General features: G+C 46.0%; 1 protein-coding gene across 1 annotated transcript in view; it reads right to left on the minus strand.

The window, feature by feature from the left end:
- Positions 1-16,886: 16,886 nt before the first annotated feature.
- TPK1 (thiamin pyrophosphokinase 1) overlaps positions 16,887-19,162 on the minus strand; it is a 291,146-nt gene continuing 288,870 nt past the window's right edge. The window contains exon 9 of the mRNA XM_070424090.1: positions 16,887-19,037. Coding sequence (XP_070280191.1) covers positions 18,919-19,037 — 119 coding nt within the window. The 3' untranslated portion in view covers positions 16,887-18,918. The remainder of the gene's footprint in view (positions 19,038-19,162) is intronic.

Here is a 19,162-nt window from a genome sequence, read left to right on the forward strand (position 1 = left end):
TGGAGTGTTTGTGTGAACTAATATAAATTCAAAGTAAACATCATTACATAAAAGGGTACGGTCTTTTTTTTTTTTTTTAGTTTTATTCATTTCAAACGGGCCGGATCTGGCCCGCGGGCCGTAGTTTGCCCACGGCTGGTCTGAAAGGACCACCCAAGACAAATGGAGTGATCTATTTGCCTTTGGGTTCTGGGACCATCTACACTAATAAAAGAGAAAAATGGTAATTAGCGTACAACCGCTACCCTTCCCATTGGCTAATCAGCATATCCTTATGCAAATTAACTGTCAGCCAAGATGGTGGCCGGCAGCCAGGCAGCTGGAAGCGAACATGAGGCTTGCTTGCTCCAGGGACTGCAGACTCCAACGTTCCCTGCCTGCCTTGCAGGCCTCTGAGCTGGCAGTTTGAAACATTCTAACAAATATAGCCGGCTGGGATCTCAGAGCTGAAGTTATACATTGTTTCGATTACAGAACGGCAAACAAACCAGCAGCGGAAGCCTCAGAGCTAGAGCCAGAGCTAAAGCTGGCCCAGAAGAAAAAAAAAAAAAAGAAAAAAAGGAGCGGTTGGGAGCTTCAGTCAAAACCGCCAGCCTGAAAGCAGCCCTCAGCCCCTCACCCAGACTGGCCAGGTACCCCAGTGGGGACCCCCACCCTGAAGGGTGTGTGACCAGCTGCAACCAGCCATCATCCCCTCATCCAGGCTGGCCAGGCACCCCAGTGGGGACCCCCACCCTGATGCAGGACACCCTTCAGGGCAAACCAGCCGGCCCCCAGGCCTCTATCCTATATAGTAAAAGGGTAATATGCCTCCCAGCACCGGGATCAGCGGAACCGTGAGGCCTCCTGGCACTGGATCAGCGTGACAGGGGGCAGCACCCAAACCCCCTGATCACCCTGCGGCTCTGTGTGTGACAGGGTGTGGCATCCCAACCCCCTGATCGGCCCTGCTCTGTGTGTGACAGGGTGTGGTGCCCCCACCCCCCCCATCCCCCCACAGGCCCTGCTCTGTGTGTGACAGGGGGTGGCACCCCAACCCCCCCCCCCCCCCCCCCCGGGCCCTGCTCTGTCTGTGACGGGGTAGAGCCATAACCTCCCCATTGGCCCTGCCCTGAGTGTGACAGTGGTGGCACCCCAACCCCCTGATCGGCCCTGCTCTGTGTGTGACAGGGGGCGGTGCCCTAACTCCCCTATCAGCCCTACTCTGTGCGTGACAGGGGAGCTCCCCAACCCCCTGATGGGACCTGCTCTGTGCGTGATGGGGGGGGGGGGCAGTGCCCCAACCCCCTGATTGGCCCTGCTCTGTGCATCACAGGGGGTGGTGCCGCAACCTCCCCATTGACCCTGCCTTGAGTGTGATAGGGGGCGGTGCCCCAACTCCCCAATCAGCCCTACCCTGAGCGTGACTGAGGGTGGCATCACAACCTCCCAATCCGCCCTGCTCTGTGCATGACAGGGGGCGGCGCCCCAACTCCCCAATCAGCCCTGCTCTGAGCCCGACCAGGGGCTGCACCTAGGGATTGGGCCTGCCCTCTGCCACCCAGGAGCAGGCCTAAGCCAGCAGGTCATTATCTCCCGAGGGGTCCCAGACTGTGAGAGTGCACAGGCCGGGCTGAGGGACCCTCCCTTCCCCCCCGAGTGCACAAATTTTTGTGCATTGGGCCTCTAGTCTATATATATAAAAGGCTAATATGCTAAGTGTCCGACTGTTCGACCGGTTGCTATGACATGCACCGACCACCAGGGGGCAGACACTCAACAAAGGAGCTTCCATGATGCGCACTGGCCACTTACAGAGAAATGGCACCACGGACCTGGTGCCCACAAAGCAACACTTGGCTTACCCCAAGTGGGACACAGGCTCTGCCGCTACCCTGGAGGAACAGCCCATCAAATTGCAGCCAACGCTGCCGAGACCCCATGGTGCAAAATGCAGCCCACAGCCCAGCCCAGCCCTGAAACAGTGGCTGTGGGCACCTGGTAATGATGTCACATAGCAACGCCCAGCTTCCTCTCCCTAGCAACTAGCCTCCTTGGAGTTTCTTCAGCCCAGGAACACAACTTGCTTTATAACCAGGTGGAAACATTTTACACTGTAACCAAATGTCTGTGAAGCATTTTCCCGTGCCTCATCTCATTTAATCCTCACAGAAGTCCTGGAGTAGGTAGATAGGAGACTCAGTGGAATCCTATTTTCTTTTCATTAGCCAGAAAACAGAGATTTAGAAAGCTTAGAAACTTGACCCAACTGAAAAGAAGTAAGAAATGACTGAAAATGACTTCAGGTTTTCTCACTGCACAGAATATAGTCAAACACTGCTGCAGTTAAATATTTTACCCTTGGTTCTCCCTGTGTGATCTACAGTAATAATCTGCTTTGTGTTGATATTTACTGCTGTGTTGCTGACAATTACCTGAAAGAGAAGTTGGGGTGCTTCCCTGGGCTGGAAAAAGTTTAGCTAAATCAGAAAGTAGGTCTAATTAAGCAAGTTTATTCTATATCTATGAAAGGCTAAGTTGACTCACACATGCTCGATACATATAAAGCTCTCGCTGGTGCCAATCACACACGTGTGTTTCGATCTTTCATTGTCAATCGTGAATTTGGTTGATAGTTCTATTATAGAGAAAGAGTGAGTAGCAATATGAAAATATTTCTTCTAATTAATTTCCTTTCAATGTGCATGAATCCGTGCACCAGGCCATTAGTCAGTGGTCGGCAAACTGCGGCTCGGCAAACCGTGGCTCGCGAGCCACATGCGGCTCTTTGGCCCATTGACTGTGGCTCTTCCACAAAATACCAACTTCTGCACATGGGCCATGAAGTTTCAATCACACTGTACGTGTGCGCCCGCACGTGGTATTTTGTGGAAGAGCCACACTCAAGGGGCCAAAGAGCTGCATGTAGCTTGCGAGTCGCGGTTTGCCGATCACGGGTCTAGGATATAAGAAAGGTACCTTGATATTGTAGAATGATTAATATTACAACATATTGCATCAAATTGATACTCCTTCCCAGATTTCCTTGTCCCCCTTTAATCAGGCCACTGGCTACTTGGTCCAGAAGAGTCCACTCACCTAAAACCATGTCCACCTGTCTCACCCAGGGTGAAGGCCGGGTTCTTTGAGTCTAATCAAGTCCGGCATGGGCACCAGTGCTTCCCTCTCCTGGGAGAGGCCAAGGAAGACCTCAGTGAAGTGCTTGGGATCTGGCTTCCCTAGTGGCTGCCTGTAAGCCTAGTGGAAGGGGCAGGGGCAGGGTCGCAGGCAGAGGAGGTAGCTTATGGGAAGGCCTTGAGAGAGCACATTGAGTTGAGAACTGGAAGATGTCATGTGGCCAGGGATGGTGAGCAGATGGGAGAGGGAGGCAGAGGACAGATGGTCTTGCAGGATGGTGTGGGACCTCAGCCTGGGTGCCGTGTAAGCCACGCACAGAAGTTGAGCAAGCAGGTTTGCATTTTAAGATCACTCTCACTGCAATGATAGAGGAGTGATGGGAGGGAGGCAAAGCTTGAGAAAGGGAGAAGATGGGGGGATGGAGGTGGAAGCTGGCAGTGGCCCAGCTGGTGGCAGGTGACTGGCAGGCAGGCAACCGGAGAACCTGTGCTGGCCCTGGCCCTGGCCCTACCTCTGGCCGTGGCCTTGGCTCTGGCTCTGGGTGAGTGCTCTAAGCCTCCTGATGCTCCATTTTCTCATCCATGTGTTGGAGTTAAAATTACCCCATTCTCAGTCTTATTTTTAAATTTAAATTAAATAAATGAACACACTTGTTAAATAATAGATGCTTCAGAAATGCTATTTTGGAGTGAAGGGTGTGAGAAAGGGAGTCTTCTGTGATCAGCACATGTGTCAGGCCAATCATGCACGGCCACCAGCTAGTTCTTCCCAAAGCAGGCCCTGGCTTGCCTCACGTTGAGCACACAGGTGACTCACCTGGGCATCAGGAGGCTTTCCATTGGATACCCTCTCCACTGGGTGAAGAACGGGGCCAGAGCTATTTGGGGATATGTGTCCACACCCAGTGGCTGGCAGGCCACCTGGAGTGGTGGCGTGGAGAGGAGCCAGTTGGCGTATTTGCTGCGCCCTGTGCTGTGCGTGTGTTAAAACACAGGCCCGTAACTGTTGTAACTGACAATCCTGGAGTGATGGTCTGTTCACACAGTAAAAACGGGTGATGGATTTGAGATGCAATTTGGACTTAATCATTTGGGTGAGGCTATTTCCTAGTTGACTAAGTTAGCCAACTATTTCTAAAGGGTGCTAATTACTAGTAAAATTTGCCCGGGGTTATCAATTTACTGCCAGAACTGCAGAAAAAATGGGCATGGAAGGGTTTCAGTTGGCGAATGATTCGCTAAGATTTGATTACCATGTGAGGGGGTTTTTAAATAGGCATATTTCACTTTGATTGTCTTTTTTTTTTTTTTTTTTGGAGAGGGGTGTGGAAAGATTAGAATTCCATAGTGTCTTCCATGATTTATTTTGCTCGTTAATTATATTTAGTATCATTAGGGGGGGTCTTTTTTACATCCTGGACTGAGGAACCTTGGAGCTGTGCTTGTAGCCTCCTTATTGTGGGGGACAGCAAGGAAGCCTGCAGCCCCAGTCACATGGTCACAGGGTCAATTTCATTCATCAGTGTCTGAAGGTTTGGCTGGACCTGTGCTCTGAAGAGAGGCTGATGGAATTTCCCTGGATGCCTTCCCACTTTCTTTTAAATATTCCAAAAATCGGTTGTCTCCGGGAAATCTCAATAAGAATTAGACTGTAAGCTCCAAGGGGACAGCTGCTAGATGTGTTTTATCCCACGCTCCGTTCCCAGTGCCTGGCACAGATAAATCTCAATAAGCCAGTGTCGGATGCCGGAGTTCACGATGCGACAGAAGATGTGCGAGGGGCTTGGGATACATCAGTGAATAAAGCAAAAATCCCTGCCCTTGTGGAGATTGCCTAATAAAAAGTACATCATACGGTATGGTAGGTGATACATTTTTTGAAAAAAGAAATTAAAGCAAAGTACAGGGTTGTGAGTACCAGGGACGGGTGAGGTGGATCGGGGTAGTTGGGCCCATTTTCTCATTAAGTAGCATGTTTCAGGAAGGCCTTGTTGGGAAGGTGATATCTGGGAAATGATTTGAAAATGGCGAGGACACCAGCTGGCTGGGTATCTGGGGAGGAGTTTCCAGGCAGAAAACAGCCAAGCAAAGGCCCTGAGGCAGCAGGTGTGTCTGAGGCACAGCACAGAGGCCTGTGGGGCTTGAGCAGCGTGAGCAGCCGGAGAGATAAAGCGAGAGGTTGTGGGTGGAGTGGCCAGGCCATCTGGGCACTCTGGTCCATGTAAGGACGTTGGCTATTTTCCCAAGCACTGCAGGGTTTAAAGTAAAGGGATGGTGTAGTGGGACGTGGCGGCCATGCTGGGGAAGAAGGACAAGCAGAAGGATGGGCCATGTGGGTGATTGCAGTGATTCAGATGGGAGACAGCAGTGGCTGGGAGCAGGGCCTCAATGGCAGAGATGGTGAGAAGTGGTCGGGTGCTAAATACATCTAGAATCTAGAATTAGGGAGAGAAAGAGGAGACAGGGCCTGGATAGCTGGAGCAGTGCCTTGCTGTCATCGAGATGGAAGGTCACAGATGGAGCAGGCTTTGGGGAGAACAGCGCGGGGCTGGGGGTGGCCACACTAAGTGAGACAAGTCCATTAGACACCAGGGCGCACAGGTCACGGGGGAATCCGACAGTGAGTTTCCATGCAGACGTCTGAGGCCACAGAGGAGATCGCTGAGTGTGGGCAGACACAGTGAGAAGAGTGAGGACTGAGGCAGGAGCAGTCCATGTGACAGGCTGGAGGAACAGTAGGGGAACCAGTGAAGGACAGAGACAAGGGGTGACCAGTGGGGTCAGAGTAAAACCAGGACAGTGTGACGACCTGACATGAGGGGAAGAACGTGCTCGGAGTGTGAGATGTTCCTGATGGGTCTAGTCCACCGAGGCATTACCACTGGCTCTAGCCACAGGGTGCCACTGGTGCCTGAGAGACAGTAGCCTGGTAAGTGGTGGGACCAAGGCATCACAGTGGGTTCCAGAGAGAAACTGGAGGAGGGGAACTGGGAAAATGTGCACTTACTTGGAAAACTTTTGAAAGGAGTTTACTGCAACGGAGAATAGAGAAATGAGGTGGTAGCTATTCGGTGAAGTGGGGTCAATGGAAGAAGGTTTGTTTAAGGTAGCGTCTTTTTCTATTACCAAGGAGGAGGATGCAGGGGGAGACACATAATGATGTAGGGGTGAATGGATTATGGACATGTAGTATGATCGCCAGGCATCGGTAAGGGCCCACTTAAAGGATAGTATGCGTGTGCATACGTCCACATTTAATTCCCGTGAGGCCAGTCATCACGGTTGGTGCTCACCAGCTATTTTCAGGTGAGAAGAGGTGGAGGGTTTTGGCTTTGCTAGTGGAGCACAGCAAGAGGGTATCAGCAAGAGTGTGATTGTAATGACTTAAATGTAACTTAAGGAGGAGATGCTCAATAATGTTTTCTTAAATTTTTTATTTCTAAATTACAGTACATACAATATTATATTGGTTTCAGATGCACAGCCTAGCAGTTAGTCATTTATATAACTTACAAAGTGACCCCCTCGATAGTTTAACACCCATCTGATAGTTATCACAGTTTTATTGACTACATTTCCTATGCTCTGCTTTTCATGTCTGTGACTGCTGTTATTACTGGCAATTTGTATACCTTCCTCTTCCCCCCCATCCCCCAACCTTCCTCCCATTTAGCAACCATCAATTTGTCCTCTGTATCTATTAGTTTGTTTCTGTTTTGTTTATTTTGTTCCTTAGATTCCATATAAGTGAAATCATATGGTATTTGTCTTTGTCTGACTATTTCAGTTAGGTCCACCCATGCTGTTGCAAAAGGTAAGATTTTTCCCTTTTTATGGCCAAGTAATATTCCATTGTGTAATTGTACCACAGCTTTTTTTTTTTTTAATATCCTGTTTTTATTTCTTTAGATATATACACAGAAGTGGGATTGCTGGATCGTATGGTAGTTCTATTTTTATTTTTTTCTTTGTTGATTAAGGTATTACACATGTGTCCTTATCCCCTCATTGCCCCCTGCACCCCCACACTCATGCCCTCACTGCCCTGGTGTCTGTGTCCATTGGTTAGGCTTATATGCCTATATGCAAGTCCTTTGGTTGATCTCTCCCCCTTACCCCCACCCTCCCCTACCTTCCCTCTGAGGTTTGATGGTCTGATCAATGCTTCTCTGTCTCTGGATCTGTTTTTGTTCATCAGTTTATGTTGTTCATTATATTCCACAAATGAGTAAGATCATGTAGTATTTATCTTTCTCTAAATGGCTTATTTCACTTAGCATAATGCTCTCCAGCTCCTTCCATGCTGTTGCAAATGGTAAGAATTCCTTCTTTTTTTTTTTTACAGCAGCATAGTATTCCATTGTGTAGATGTACCACAGTTTTTAGTCCACTCATCTGCTGATGGGCACTTAGGCTGTTTCCAAAGCTTAGCTATGGTGAATTGTGCTGCTATGAACATAGGGGTGCATATATCCTTTCTGATTGGTGTTTCTAGTTTCTTGGGGTATATTCCTAGAAGTGGGATCACTGGGTCAAATGGAAGTTCATTTTTAGTTTTTTGAGGAAACTCCATATTGTTCTCCACAGTGGCTGCACCAGTCTGTATTCCCACCAGCAGTGCATGAGGGTTCCTTTTTCTCCGCATCCTCGCCAGCGCTTGTCATTTGTTGATTTGTTGATGATAGCCATTCTGACAGGTGTGAGATGGTACCACATGGTCGTTTTGATTTGCATCTCTCAGATGATTAGTGATTTTGAGCATGTTTTCATATGTCTCTTGGCCTTCCTTATGTCCTCTTTCAAAAAGTATCTGTTTAGATCCATTGCCCATTTTTTTTGATTGGGTTGTTTATCTTCCTTTTGTTAAATTGTATGAGTTCCCTGTAAATGTTGGAGATTAAACCCCTATAGTGATAACATTGGCAAATATGTTCTCCCATACAGTGGGCTTTCTTGTTGTTTTGTTGATGGTTTCTTTTGCTGTGCAGAAGCTTTTTATTTTGATGTAGTCCCATTTGTTTATTTTCTCTTTAGTTTCCAATGCCCTAGGAACTGTGTTGGTGAAAATATTGCTTTGGCATATGTCTAAGATTTTGCTGCCTGTGGATTCCTCTAAGATTTTTATGGTTTCCTGTTTTACATTTAGGTCCTTTTTTTCCATTTTGAGTTTATTTTTGTGTATGGTGTAAGTTGGTGATCTAGTTTCATTTTTTTTTGCATGTATCTGTCTGATTTTCCCAACACCATTTATTGAGAGACTATCTTGACTCCATTGTATGTTCTTGTCTCCTTTGTCAAATATTAATTGAGCATAGTGATTTGGGTTAATTTCTGGTTCTATTCTATTCTATTGGTCTATATTGTACCACAGCTTTTTTATTTACTTGTCTATTGATGGGCACTTGGATTGCTTCCATAGTTTGGCTATTATAAATAATAAATTAGAAATTATAAAACATAAGGGTATATATTTGAATTAATGCTTTGGATTTCTTCAGATAAATCCCAGAGGTGGAATTGCTGGATCATAAGGTAGTTCTACTTTTAGTTTTTTTGAGGAACCTCCTTACTGTTTTCCATGGTGGCTGCACTGATTTGCAATCCTACCAAATGTGCATAAGGGTTCTCTTTTCTCCACGTTCTCTCCAGCACTTGTCATTTGTTGATTTATTGATGATAGCCATTCCCACAAATGTGAGGTGATACCTCCTTGTGGTTTTAATTTGTATCTCTGATGATTAGTGACCTTGAGCATCCTTTCATGTGTCTCTTGGCCTTCTGTATGTCTTCTTTAGAGAAATGTCTATTCAGGTCTTCTGCCCATTTTAAAATCGGATGCTTGTTTACTTGGTGTTAAGTTATATGTGTGAGATCTTTATATATTTTGGATATTAGCCCTTATTGGGTGTCTTATTGACAAGTATCTTCTTCCATTCAGTAGGTTGTCTTTTTGTTTTGTCAGTGGTTTCCTTTTTTGTACAAACACTTTCTGTTTGATGTAGTCCCATTTGTTTATTTTTCTCTTTGTTTCCCTTGCCCAATGAGACATATCCTTTTGGTGTGTCTTTTGTGAACCTAATTGGGTGATGCTCTGGTGTGGTCTGAAACCAACCACTAGGTATGTTGCTTGTGGGGCCTCTGGGGACGGGTTCTCGTGCAGGCCAAGGCCAGCCATTGCCTGTGCCCAGCCTGGAGCTGCCTGGTAGGAGCTACAGAGTGACCTGTGGTTGGTTGCTGCCTGGGCTAGGCTTGGAGGCACTGGGAGGGACTAGGCTTAGAGCATAGGCTGGCTGCCACTAGTGCTAGGCTTGGGGCCACTCAACAAGAGGCACAGGGCACACCAAGGCTCCCACTGATTTTGGGGGACCTTTGAGAGATTTAGGCAAGCTTGCCTGTGTGGGAAAGCCATTGGGAGAGGTTCGGACCTCCCAGCACTGCTGTCCCTGGGAGAGAACTGCCCTGACTCCCGTCCCTCCAGCCCTCGCTCTGCAGTTAGTCAATTTAGTTCCTCCCCATATGTCCCTGTTTTCAAGCTGCTACCCCTCCCTGGAGCTCAGAGGGAGGGAGTTTGTGGGCGAGCCTGTGTACAGATTAAGATCTGTAGTCCCTAGGTCTCCAGCAGCCTCTGTCTTAATCAGCCACAACCCCCCTGGTTTCCACAGCAGATATTATGGGGACTCCTCTTTCTGGCACTGGTGCCCTGGGCTGGGACCCCTTGTTCCTCAGTGGGGACCTTTCAAGCTGAAATATCCCCCCTGTTTCCTAACCCCTACACTGATGCCTGTCCCATCTCTCAGGCCCTCCTACCAGTCTCCATGTGGCTGCTGCTTTACAACCTTAGTTATAGGACTTCTGCTTAGCTAATCTTCAGGTGGTTGTTCTGTAATATAGTTGTGATTTTGATGTGGTTGTGGGAGGAGGTGAGCATGGTATTGTGTACTCTATCACCTTGACTGGAAGTCCAGAGTCAGGACAGATTTGTCAGTAATGTTTGTTGAATGAATACATGATTGAATAAGCTTAGATTTTGTTTATGAAAAAAATGAGTTTTGGAATAGGAAAATAAATGCTATCTTAATGCCTGAAAAAACGCAGAGGGAATCAGAAAGTGGGGATCTCCATGCTGGGATGTCCTGTTGCACGTGTGTCCATCTTCGCCACTCTGTCCATCAGTCTTCCTGGCCCGTCTGCCTGTGCACTCCTATTTACTAGTGCCCTTGAGACTCTGCCTGCCTCTGCGAGTCTCTGTAATGTTAGGTGATCTTATTAAAATGTGATTTATTTTTCTTACATATAGGGATTTTAAATATTTTAAATCACGTAATATAATTATATTACAAAAAATAAAATTTTATTTTACATGCTTATTTTCTTAAAAATATAAAAAATAGACAGTAGATAAAAGAAAAAAATTACTTCAAAAAATTCACTATTCAAAGCTAACCATGGTAAAAAATTAAATATATTCTCTTCCAGTACTCACAGTTACAGGGTTATGCTCAAACTCTTTATATAATTTTTTCACAAACATCTTGTTTACTGGATGGATACACAGAAGTACACCTACTGCAAGGTTAGCTGCTCTGTTAATATTTGAAGGTGATGCTCACTATCTTCCCAAATGGGGTAGAAAAGGGAAGAATCGTTCTTTCTCTTCCCATCCCCTTCACCCAAGCGAAGGTCCTGTTTTACTCTTCATTGTTTCCATTGCCACACATCTTTTCTTTTTTCCTTCCCTCTGTTTCCACCTCTCTCTCTCTCTCTCTCTCTCTCTCTCTCTCTCTCTCTCTCTCTCATTCATGTAGTTAATATGGGAGCCCACGAGGGCATCACACCTGTGTCTGCCTGTGGCAGGCACTCCTATCTGTGTTTAAGGACAGAAATATGTCAGTTTGGAAAATCCCAATTAACTGGACTTTCTGCTTTATTGAAAGTTAACTCATTTGTTTTGTTTTTATTTTTTATTGAGGTAACATTGGATATTAACACATTGCGGACCAGTAGTTTTATTGCTAGCTTTACCCAGTGGCCAGATAAGTTTCTATTGAATGAGTACAAAAAATGTTTTACATAAATGTTAAAGGCATGCTTTAAAATTAAATACCAATTGCATTTTGAAGTTATTTATTACATGTTCTTACAAGCTAATATCTTTTTAAAGTATGATACTTTGTCAAACACTGTGTAATATGAAGCAAGAGTTCTTGTGATCGTCCGCAATGTGTTAACATTTTGTAAGCTCCAGGTGTATGTCTAGTTACCATACGTCACATATAATTGACCCATTTTACCCTCCCGGCACCCACCTTACCCTCTGGTAATCACCAATCTGTTGCCTATATCTATGAGTTTGGTGAGTGAAATTATACTTTTTTTGTTCTTTTCTGTCTGACTTACTTCACTTAGCATTAACACCCTCTTGTTACAAATGGCAGTATTTTGTCTTTTTTATTGTTGAGTGGTATTCCATTGTGCATATATGCAGATGTACATAAACATCGTCTGTCCATTCATTCATCAGTGGACACTTAGGCTGCTTCCATGTTCTGGCCATTGTGGTCAATACGGCCAGGAACAGGGGCAGGTTAGCCCGTGGTGGTAGTGGGACAGCACAGGGTCGGCCTTCTGTCCGGGACTTTGGACTCTCCTCCAGCCAGGGAAGCTATTGTCCCCTCTGTTCTTTCATCTGTGTCCTTGCACACGTCACCAGCCATACAGCCTCACACTAGAAACCCGACAACAGATGCAATAGCAGCACATTTTCAATGGGGCCATAAGAATACATTTGCAAAAAAATACAAAGCTAACTAAGCTTCTGATGATTTTAGCTCAGCCGCACATGTCTCAAAAGCAGCATATATCTCCTCCCTCAGACTTCAGGTAGGTATAAAATGTTGGCTTTCCTGGGGAGTTATTCAACACAGAATTTTGGGGATTAACTTAGGGGCTAGATCCCATAAGCGTCTGTTCAACGTAGGTGAACCCCAGCGAGCTCGCAGTTTGAGAGTGAGGGAGTCTGTTTTGTGGCTCTGGGTGGCAAACATGTCAGGTGATTCTTTTTTACACATGGATGAAATGTGCCTCCCATAGAGTCTGCAACAGGACCTGGTATAGGGAATGTTTTGAGGAGGCTAGAATATGAATAAGTAGGAAATTCTGGAACTCAGGGCTTTTTCTAATTCCTAATTCTTTGTAGTCAATCCATTCATTCTATCCCTTGGCCCCCATTTTTTAAATGTTTTCATTGATATTTAGAGAGAGAGGAAGGGTGAGGGGTAGAGTCATAGAAACATCAATGAGAGAGGAACATCATCCATTGGCTGTCTCCTGCACAGCCCTACTGGGGATCTAGCCAGCAGCCCAGGCATGTGCCCTGACTGGAATCAAACCATGACCTCTTGGTTCCTGCATTGATGCTCAATCACTGAACCATGCCGCTGAGCCATCCTATCCCCTTTGATGTAATATTTACTTGATTTTTATGCTTTGGAGATTCTGATAAATTGCACATCTACCCAAGAGAAAGGTTAAGCCTACGGCAATTTGGAAAATGATTTCTTCCTGAAAACAGGAATGAAAAGCAATAGTGTCAATGTGACTAACACTAGATTTGCATTTGCATTTCTATAGATACACAATTACTAGCAATATCTCATCTAGAGGAGAAATTACAAAAATGATGTGAATATCCACTTCTTAAAACTTAAGACAATTTTTTTCTTTTTGTGGACAACTTACTTTCTACCTAAAAATTAATCTCTCATCGACCTCCACTTAGCCTTAAAAAGAATATATTGGCTTCTTTATTATCTATTTTTTTTCCTCATGAAACTCATTCCTCAATGCCATTGGCATACAAATGTTTGACTGACCATGTTGCTGGATTCCTTGCTATGGTATTGAATAAAAACTTGGATTAAAAGGTCAACTTTAAAATATGCATAATTCACTGACTAAAAGCGATCCCAACAACTCTGCACCACTTCTCCTCACCCCATTATTCACGGAGGCTCCCCTGAATTTTAAGAAGTGCCAATAAAAGGGCAGAATGTGTAAACCTTTCGGACCTAGGAAATTTTTTTCCTGAATAGGGAATGAAAGGTGGAGTGAAAAGTATTTCTTAAATTAACAAAGTTGGCATAGTAGAGAGAGAATTGACGGACACTTAATATTTCCTAGAGCACAAAACAGTGAAACCTCTGTTATTCTAAGGAAGCCCTTGCTCTGTGTCCTTCACATATTTGGTTCCATAGCCAGTGTATTGAAAGCCACCCTATTTTTGAGATTATTTTTCAAATTTTATAGCCAATAATATTGGGGTTATCCAGCAGTTTGCAGTGGGGCTCAAGTGTAGGAATTTCTTTAAGGGACAGGTGAGCAGAATATCTTAATATTACATAGAAAGCTGCTTTATGCATTGTACAAATATGTGCTGAGCATGTGTGTTAATAAAAGTAATATGAAGACAAGTTTTTTGGAAAAGAGAGGTTTGTTTTCCAATAAAAACTAATTATTTTGTGGCATTCATTTTTTTAAAAGTTAGATTATAGTTTTACTTATTATGAAGGGTACTTAAAGTAACAGGTAAAGAGGTTTCCGTGGGTAATTCAGTTGGAGATAGCATATCTATTTATGGTTTTAGATTCCTCAGGCTAATTTCATGTGCGTGTTAAAGGTTTCATTTGTGGAACAAGCAGATGTAAAACAAAGAAAATATCAGAATGGAATGCCATGGTTTCCAAGTGTTTAAAAATAGCATGTATTTTTGTCTGTAGTCTACGTCAACTCATGATGGCGAAGGTCATTCCCTGAACTCCCAAAGCTGGAAATAGCTCCAGCTACAAGCTTTCCAACTCCGAAAAACGTCTGTGTAACCTATTTTCTATTCCCCTGCAAGTGGGGCCAGTCAAACGTGCTCTTCCCATTGCTTCCAACCTTGACTCTTTTAGTCCATACTGACCTTCCAACCCTGCCAGTGCCTGCCACGCTGCCTCCACTCTTCCTTATCTGTCCCCTTCGAGCAGCTCCCAGTTCCTCAGCCTTTGCTCTTCTCTTCTTTGTGACTAGGGTGTGGCTAGCCGTGTTGAGACGTCTAAGACTATTAGAAGTCTGTAAGCCCAGCCTTGGGACCGTGCAGTGACTTCCTTCGTCAGATGTGGGTGAGCGAGCGGTAGAACCAGGACTCTCCAGTCGAGAATTACAGCCTTGTCTTTAGGACTGAGGGGCCTGTTCAGGGGGAACTTTAGCATCTCTTCTCAAATCTTGCCTGGTTAGGAATCAAGCAAGGAAACGAGTAAGTTTTCAGGGACTAGGGAGCGATGCAGTGTATTCCGGGGCCTGGGCACACGTGGGAGGTTAGTGACTACACCAGGTACAGGGGCACCACAGGAACCGCCGGCAGAGCCGCTGCAGACCGAGGATGCAGCAGAGAGTGAGGGACACAACCTTCAAGCCCCCCAGGGGTTTACATTCTTAGCAGAGAACTGATAATGTTAAGCAACTAAAACAAAATTAATTCTGCCATCCAGATGGGACTTGGCTCAGTTCCTACCGAATTTTATACCCATAATTTCCCATATTTATTGTCTGAGAATATAACTACCTACTAAACATTCACCAGTCTTTAAAAGAAATACATACTTACGATATGATTTTTAATCTTTTATCAATTCCTTTTATTGTCAGTTAAAAATGCTTTTCAACACTTGGGCGAACACAGTATTATACGTCTTTGATTTCCTGGATCTCAGGGACGGCTGTGAGTCTATTAGAAATGTCTTATTTCTCAGCTGCGGGCGACCTTGGGGCCCTGCTCAGGTTTTGCAGGGAAGGCATTTGTTTCTCTCTGGCCGTAGGGCACAAGTCCTTGGACCTGTTCGCCCCTCCATTACCTGTGAGGAAGGATGATGTGTTCACCTCTGCATTACCTGTGAGGAATGATGTTGCCATGACCTCCTCCCCAGGGAGCTGCTGTATGGTCAGTGATGACATCATGCACCAGCTCCGAGCCTCCAGGGGTGCCACGCCAATGGAGAATCATTGATCCTGGCTGCCTGGAGGAGTGTTGTGAGAAGGGGCTCATCAGAAAAGAAAACTATGATTAATAAGTGAAATCTGCTGTGGGCAAGGAAGGGCTAACTTGTATGTTCAAGGAATTTTCCATTTCCTATATATTGACTCCCTGGGAATGGGGTCGCCTTGTGCTTTCAGTTTTGATCTCGCCTGGGCATAAGGATCATTTATTTTATTCTGAATAGGATGCCATAGATACAACATAATAAACTAGTGGCCCCCTTCCCCAGTGAGGTTAAACCAGGGGTGGGCAAACTTTTTGACTCGAGGGCCACAATGGGTTCTTAAACTGGACCGGAGGGCCGGAACAAAAGCATGGATGGAGTGTTTGTGTGAACTAATATAAATTCAAAGTAAACATCATTACATAAAAGGGTACGGTCTTTTTTTTTTTTTTTTTTTTTTTTTTAGTTTTATTCATTTCACACGGGCCGGATCCGGCCCGTGGGCTGTAGTTTGCCCACGGCTGCTAGCTTGTGACGGCCCAAGGCTGTCTCAGCCGCCGCCTCCTTGCCGAGTGATCCTCTGTATGTCCTGAAATGGCCCTAGTTCTCATCCAAGAGAAAACTGCTGTCTGCTTAGTAGAAGTTAAGGAATGCAGACATACAGAGCTGGTGGGCAAGAGTAGGGTTACGGTTGTTTGTATGGAAACTGATATAATAATTAATAACTAACAATATGAGAATAAACTGTTTTGTGAACTCACATCTGTAAACCTATGTTTGCCCACCCCTGTATTACTCTGCACGACCTACAGTGGGGCTGGGGTCCACTCCCAGTTCCCGACCACACAGATGCCTTATTCCACCTCAGACCACCTGCGGATTCCCAGCTGCTGGAAGAGAAGAGCTGTCACTAATTGGAGATTTAGGTAACTCAGGGAGGGCCATTCTGGGGAGACCATCTCTAGGTTTATAAAAGCTATAAATCTGACTTGTGTGAAGAAGACTGAAGCCAAAGGGGCCAAGGAACCCAGTGGTTTTCCAAGCAGGGCCTAGCGTCCAGTTTCTCTTATGGCCGTAATCGGGAGGTCGGGACCCGAACTGAACAGGCGTCGGGGCAGAGGGGCAGCCGGAGAGGCCTGGCAGGTTCCCCAGTGACCTGAGATCTCATCTGCAGGCTCAGTGTTAGTGTAAAAGTAAGCAGTGGAGCTCTGGCCAGTGTGGCTCAGTTGGTTGGCATGTCATCCGTACACCAAGAGGTGGCGGGTTTGATTCCTGGTCAGGGCACATTCCTAGGGTGCAGGTTCGATCCCTGGTTGGGGTGCATATGGGAGACAACTGATTGATGTTTCTTTTTCTCTCTTTCCCATCCTCTCTAAAAATCAATGAACACATTCTCAGGTGAGGATTGAAAATCAACAACATCTTAAAATGATGTAGTCAGGTAGCAGAAAATGGCACTTAAGTAGATTTAGGAATGGAAGGGGACAAATGCCTCATTTTTCAGGAATCTGGCAGGAATGGGGAGGGTGCCCTCTGCCTTCCATGAGGGGTCGGGGCGGGAGGGAGTGGGCGCTGGTGCGACTGTGTCACAGCGGGTGGTGGTGTGGGGAAGTCTCAGTGCTGCCTCCATTAGTGCTAATACAGTAAACTGTATTCCTTTAGCTAAATGTCCACTTGACACTGGTAAGATTTTCAGATTAAATAGCACATGCATTCTTTTGTGGTAAAATCTTAAAACAATGGACATATTTATTTTACATGCTGTGAACACATTCCTAGTAATGAATACAAAGCGGCTGAGCCCCGACTTGTGAGGTAAAGTGACAACAGGTGCTGAGAATGCCCCCACTTGACCCGGCACTCACTGCTTTCTAGTTTCCGTTGGTGCAGGTGTGGTGTGGAGTCTTGGGTAAGCTTTTCTGCTGGAGGTTCCGAGTTAAATGAGCTGAAGGAGCCGGTGCTGGCCCGCCTTCCCCGGCTGCTGTGCATTTGTCTGTGTGGTGATGGGGAGCTGGGTGGTGTGTGGACAGGAGCTCTGGGCTCTGCATTTGTGCTGAGAAGAATGGAGGGACCTAGCCGTGGCTCCCCTGCAGCACTGGGTGTGAGCTCCGTGGGCCCTCCCTCGCTGGCCACGCTCTTCCTCCTCCAGCTTCCTCCCCTTCCTCTACTCTGGCAGGGCCTTCTCTGTTCCTTTCCCTCCAGCTTAGAAAGCTCTTGAAAAGCAATCTACCTGTCCTTCCTTTCTCAGTGCTAGAGGGTACACAGGTCTCTGCCTAATCCTATTTTATAGGGGGGTCACAGGTAAACACCCTGCACAGGGGATCTGGAGAGGAACTCCCAGGGAGAGAGGTTAGAGAATGTATTAATAATAATTCTGGTTGTTCTCCGAAATCAGATGAGTGAAGTATTGCCCTTACTAATCATCCTTTGAGCAAATCTTTTTTAAAATGTAGAAACACTGAGGTGAGAGGTTGGTGATAATGAAGTAGTTGAGGAAGATTGTTTTCTTTAATACTGACCACACACGTGCACATTGAACATTTTTATTTGACATCTGGATTCCAGTCTCACACACGTTTGCACAGTTGGTTAGGAGGGTCTCACGGTTACCTGTGCGCTGGTTCAGAGAGGCCCTCTCGTAGCACCAGGAGGAAAGAGCTGCTGGTCCCTTTCCCACGGCGGCAGCCCATTGGCAGGTTCTTCTACTTCCTGGTTTATATGGCCACACACGGTTTGGGAAATGGGACAGAAAGGGTAAGGGGCTAGAAGAGGGTCTAATCCTAAAAGCAACATGAATATGTTTCAGTGCCGGGATTAACGCTCTCACCCTGTGCAGGATCTGCCCAGTAACCGCCAGTCAGTGTTTGGGCCCTGAGTGTGGGAAGGGGCTCAGGACCCTCCGTCCAGTCCCTCCATTTCCAGGTGAGGAGAGGGCTCCGGGGAGTCAGGTGAATAGGGCACAGGAACGCAGGCTTTCAGACCCAGGTGCCTCAGTGCACGGAGCTCACTCATCCCACAGGCTGCCAGGCTCGTTTTCTGGTCATCGGGTAAGCGTGTTGCCTGCGAGCCAGTGTTTCTCAGTCGGAGGTGTGTCAGGAGTGATTCCACTTCTGGGCTTGCTGTGCACAGTGGTCTCAGTCCTGACTGCAAGGCAATGAGGCAGCTTTGGGGAGTCTCCCAGGGCTTTAGGAATTCATGCCATTTCTCCTTTCACCTAGAGCTTCCATAACTGCCTGCTTTCAAATTTAATAATTAGGTCAATGGTTCTTATTTTTAAGAGACGGTAATAAGGCTGAAGTAAAAGGGTGCAGTCCTAACATCTCAATCTGGTAAGAAACTTTTGTCTCTACACAGGAATCTAACGCTAAAAGGCTTGGAAGCAGCCCTGGGTGTCAAGCCCTGGAGGGTGTGCAGTAGGAGGCCTGTGTGCTGATACCAAGGAGCCCACTGAGCCTTCTCAGCTTTGAATTAAAGTCATTTTCTAGGATAAATGGAATGATTAATAACAGAAGGACAATCAGTACTGAACTGTATGGTGGAATGATCCACATTAGTTTTTCAACCGAATGTAATAGAGCTTATTTATTTTCTTAAACATAATGATTTCTCCCCTCACTGTAAAACTGAGACCTGTCATTATGTTACCTGAATTTAACTAAACATTGACAGCTTTAAAACAAGTGGGCTTAGACTCCTGCAGACCAAGGGGAACTGTGCTTGTTGAGCAATGAGTTGTTGGCAGATGAGGTAAGTTGGAGGCAGAGCTACGAAGGCCAGTCCCTGGGTCAGTTTTTGATGGCCATGGTCCAGAGGAGTGGGTGGTCCGTTTCCACGGTCACAACACCAGATCCATCGTAGGTATTGGAGGTGCTGACCAGGGTTCCAAAGCCGAGCACGTGATTTGCTATAAGAAAACGAGAAGAAAATGTTTGGTGAAAGCCAACCTTTCTCCAGTGTGGAATGAATCTGTCAACAGTTACCGAAAAACAAGCGAGCACGTGCTTTGATAGAAGATACGTAAAATGTGGG

The sequence above is a fragment of the Myotis yumanensis genome, unplaced genomic scaffold (genome assembly GCF_028538775.1).
Source record: "Myotis yumanensis isolate MYYU_CA2020_CCGP unplaced genomic scaffold, mMyoYum1.0.hap1 SCAF_9, whole genome shotgun sequence".
Taxonomy (NCBI): domain Eukaryota; kingdom Metazoa; phylum Chordata; class Mammalia; order Chiroptera; family Vespertilionidae; genus Myotis; species Myotis yumanensis.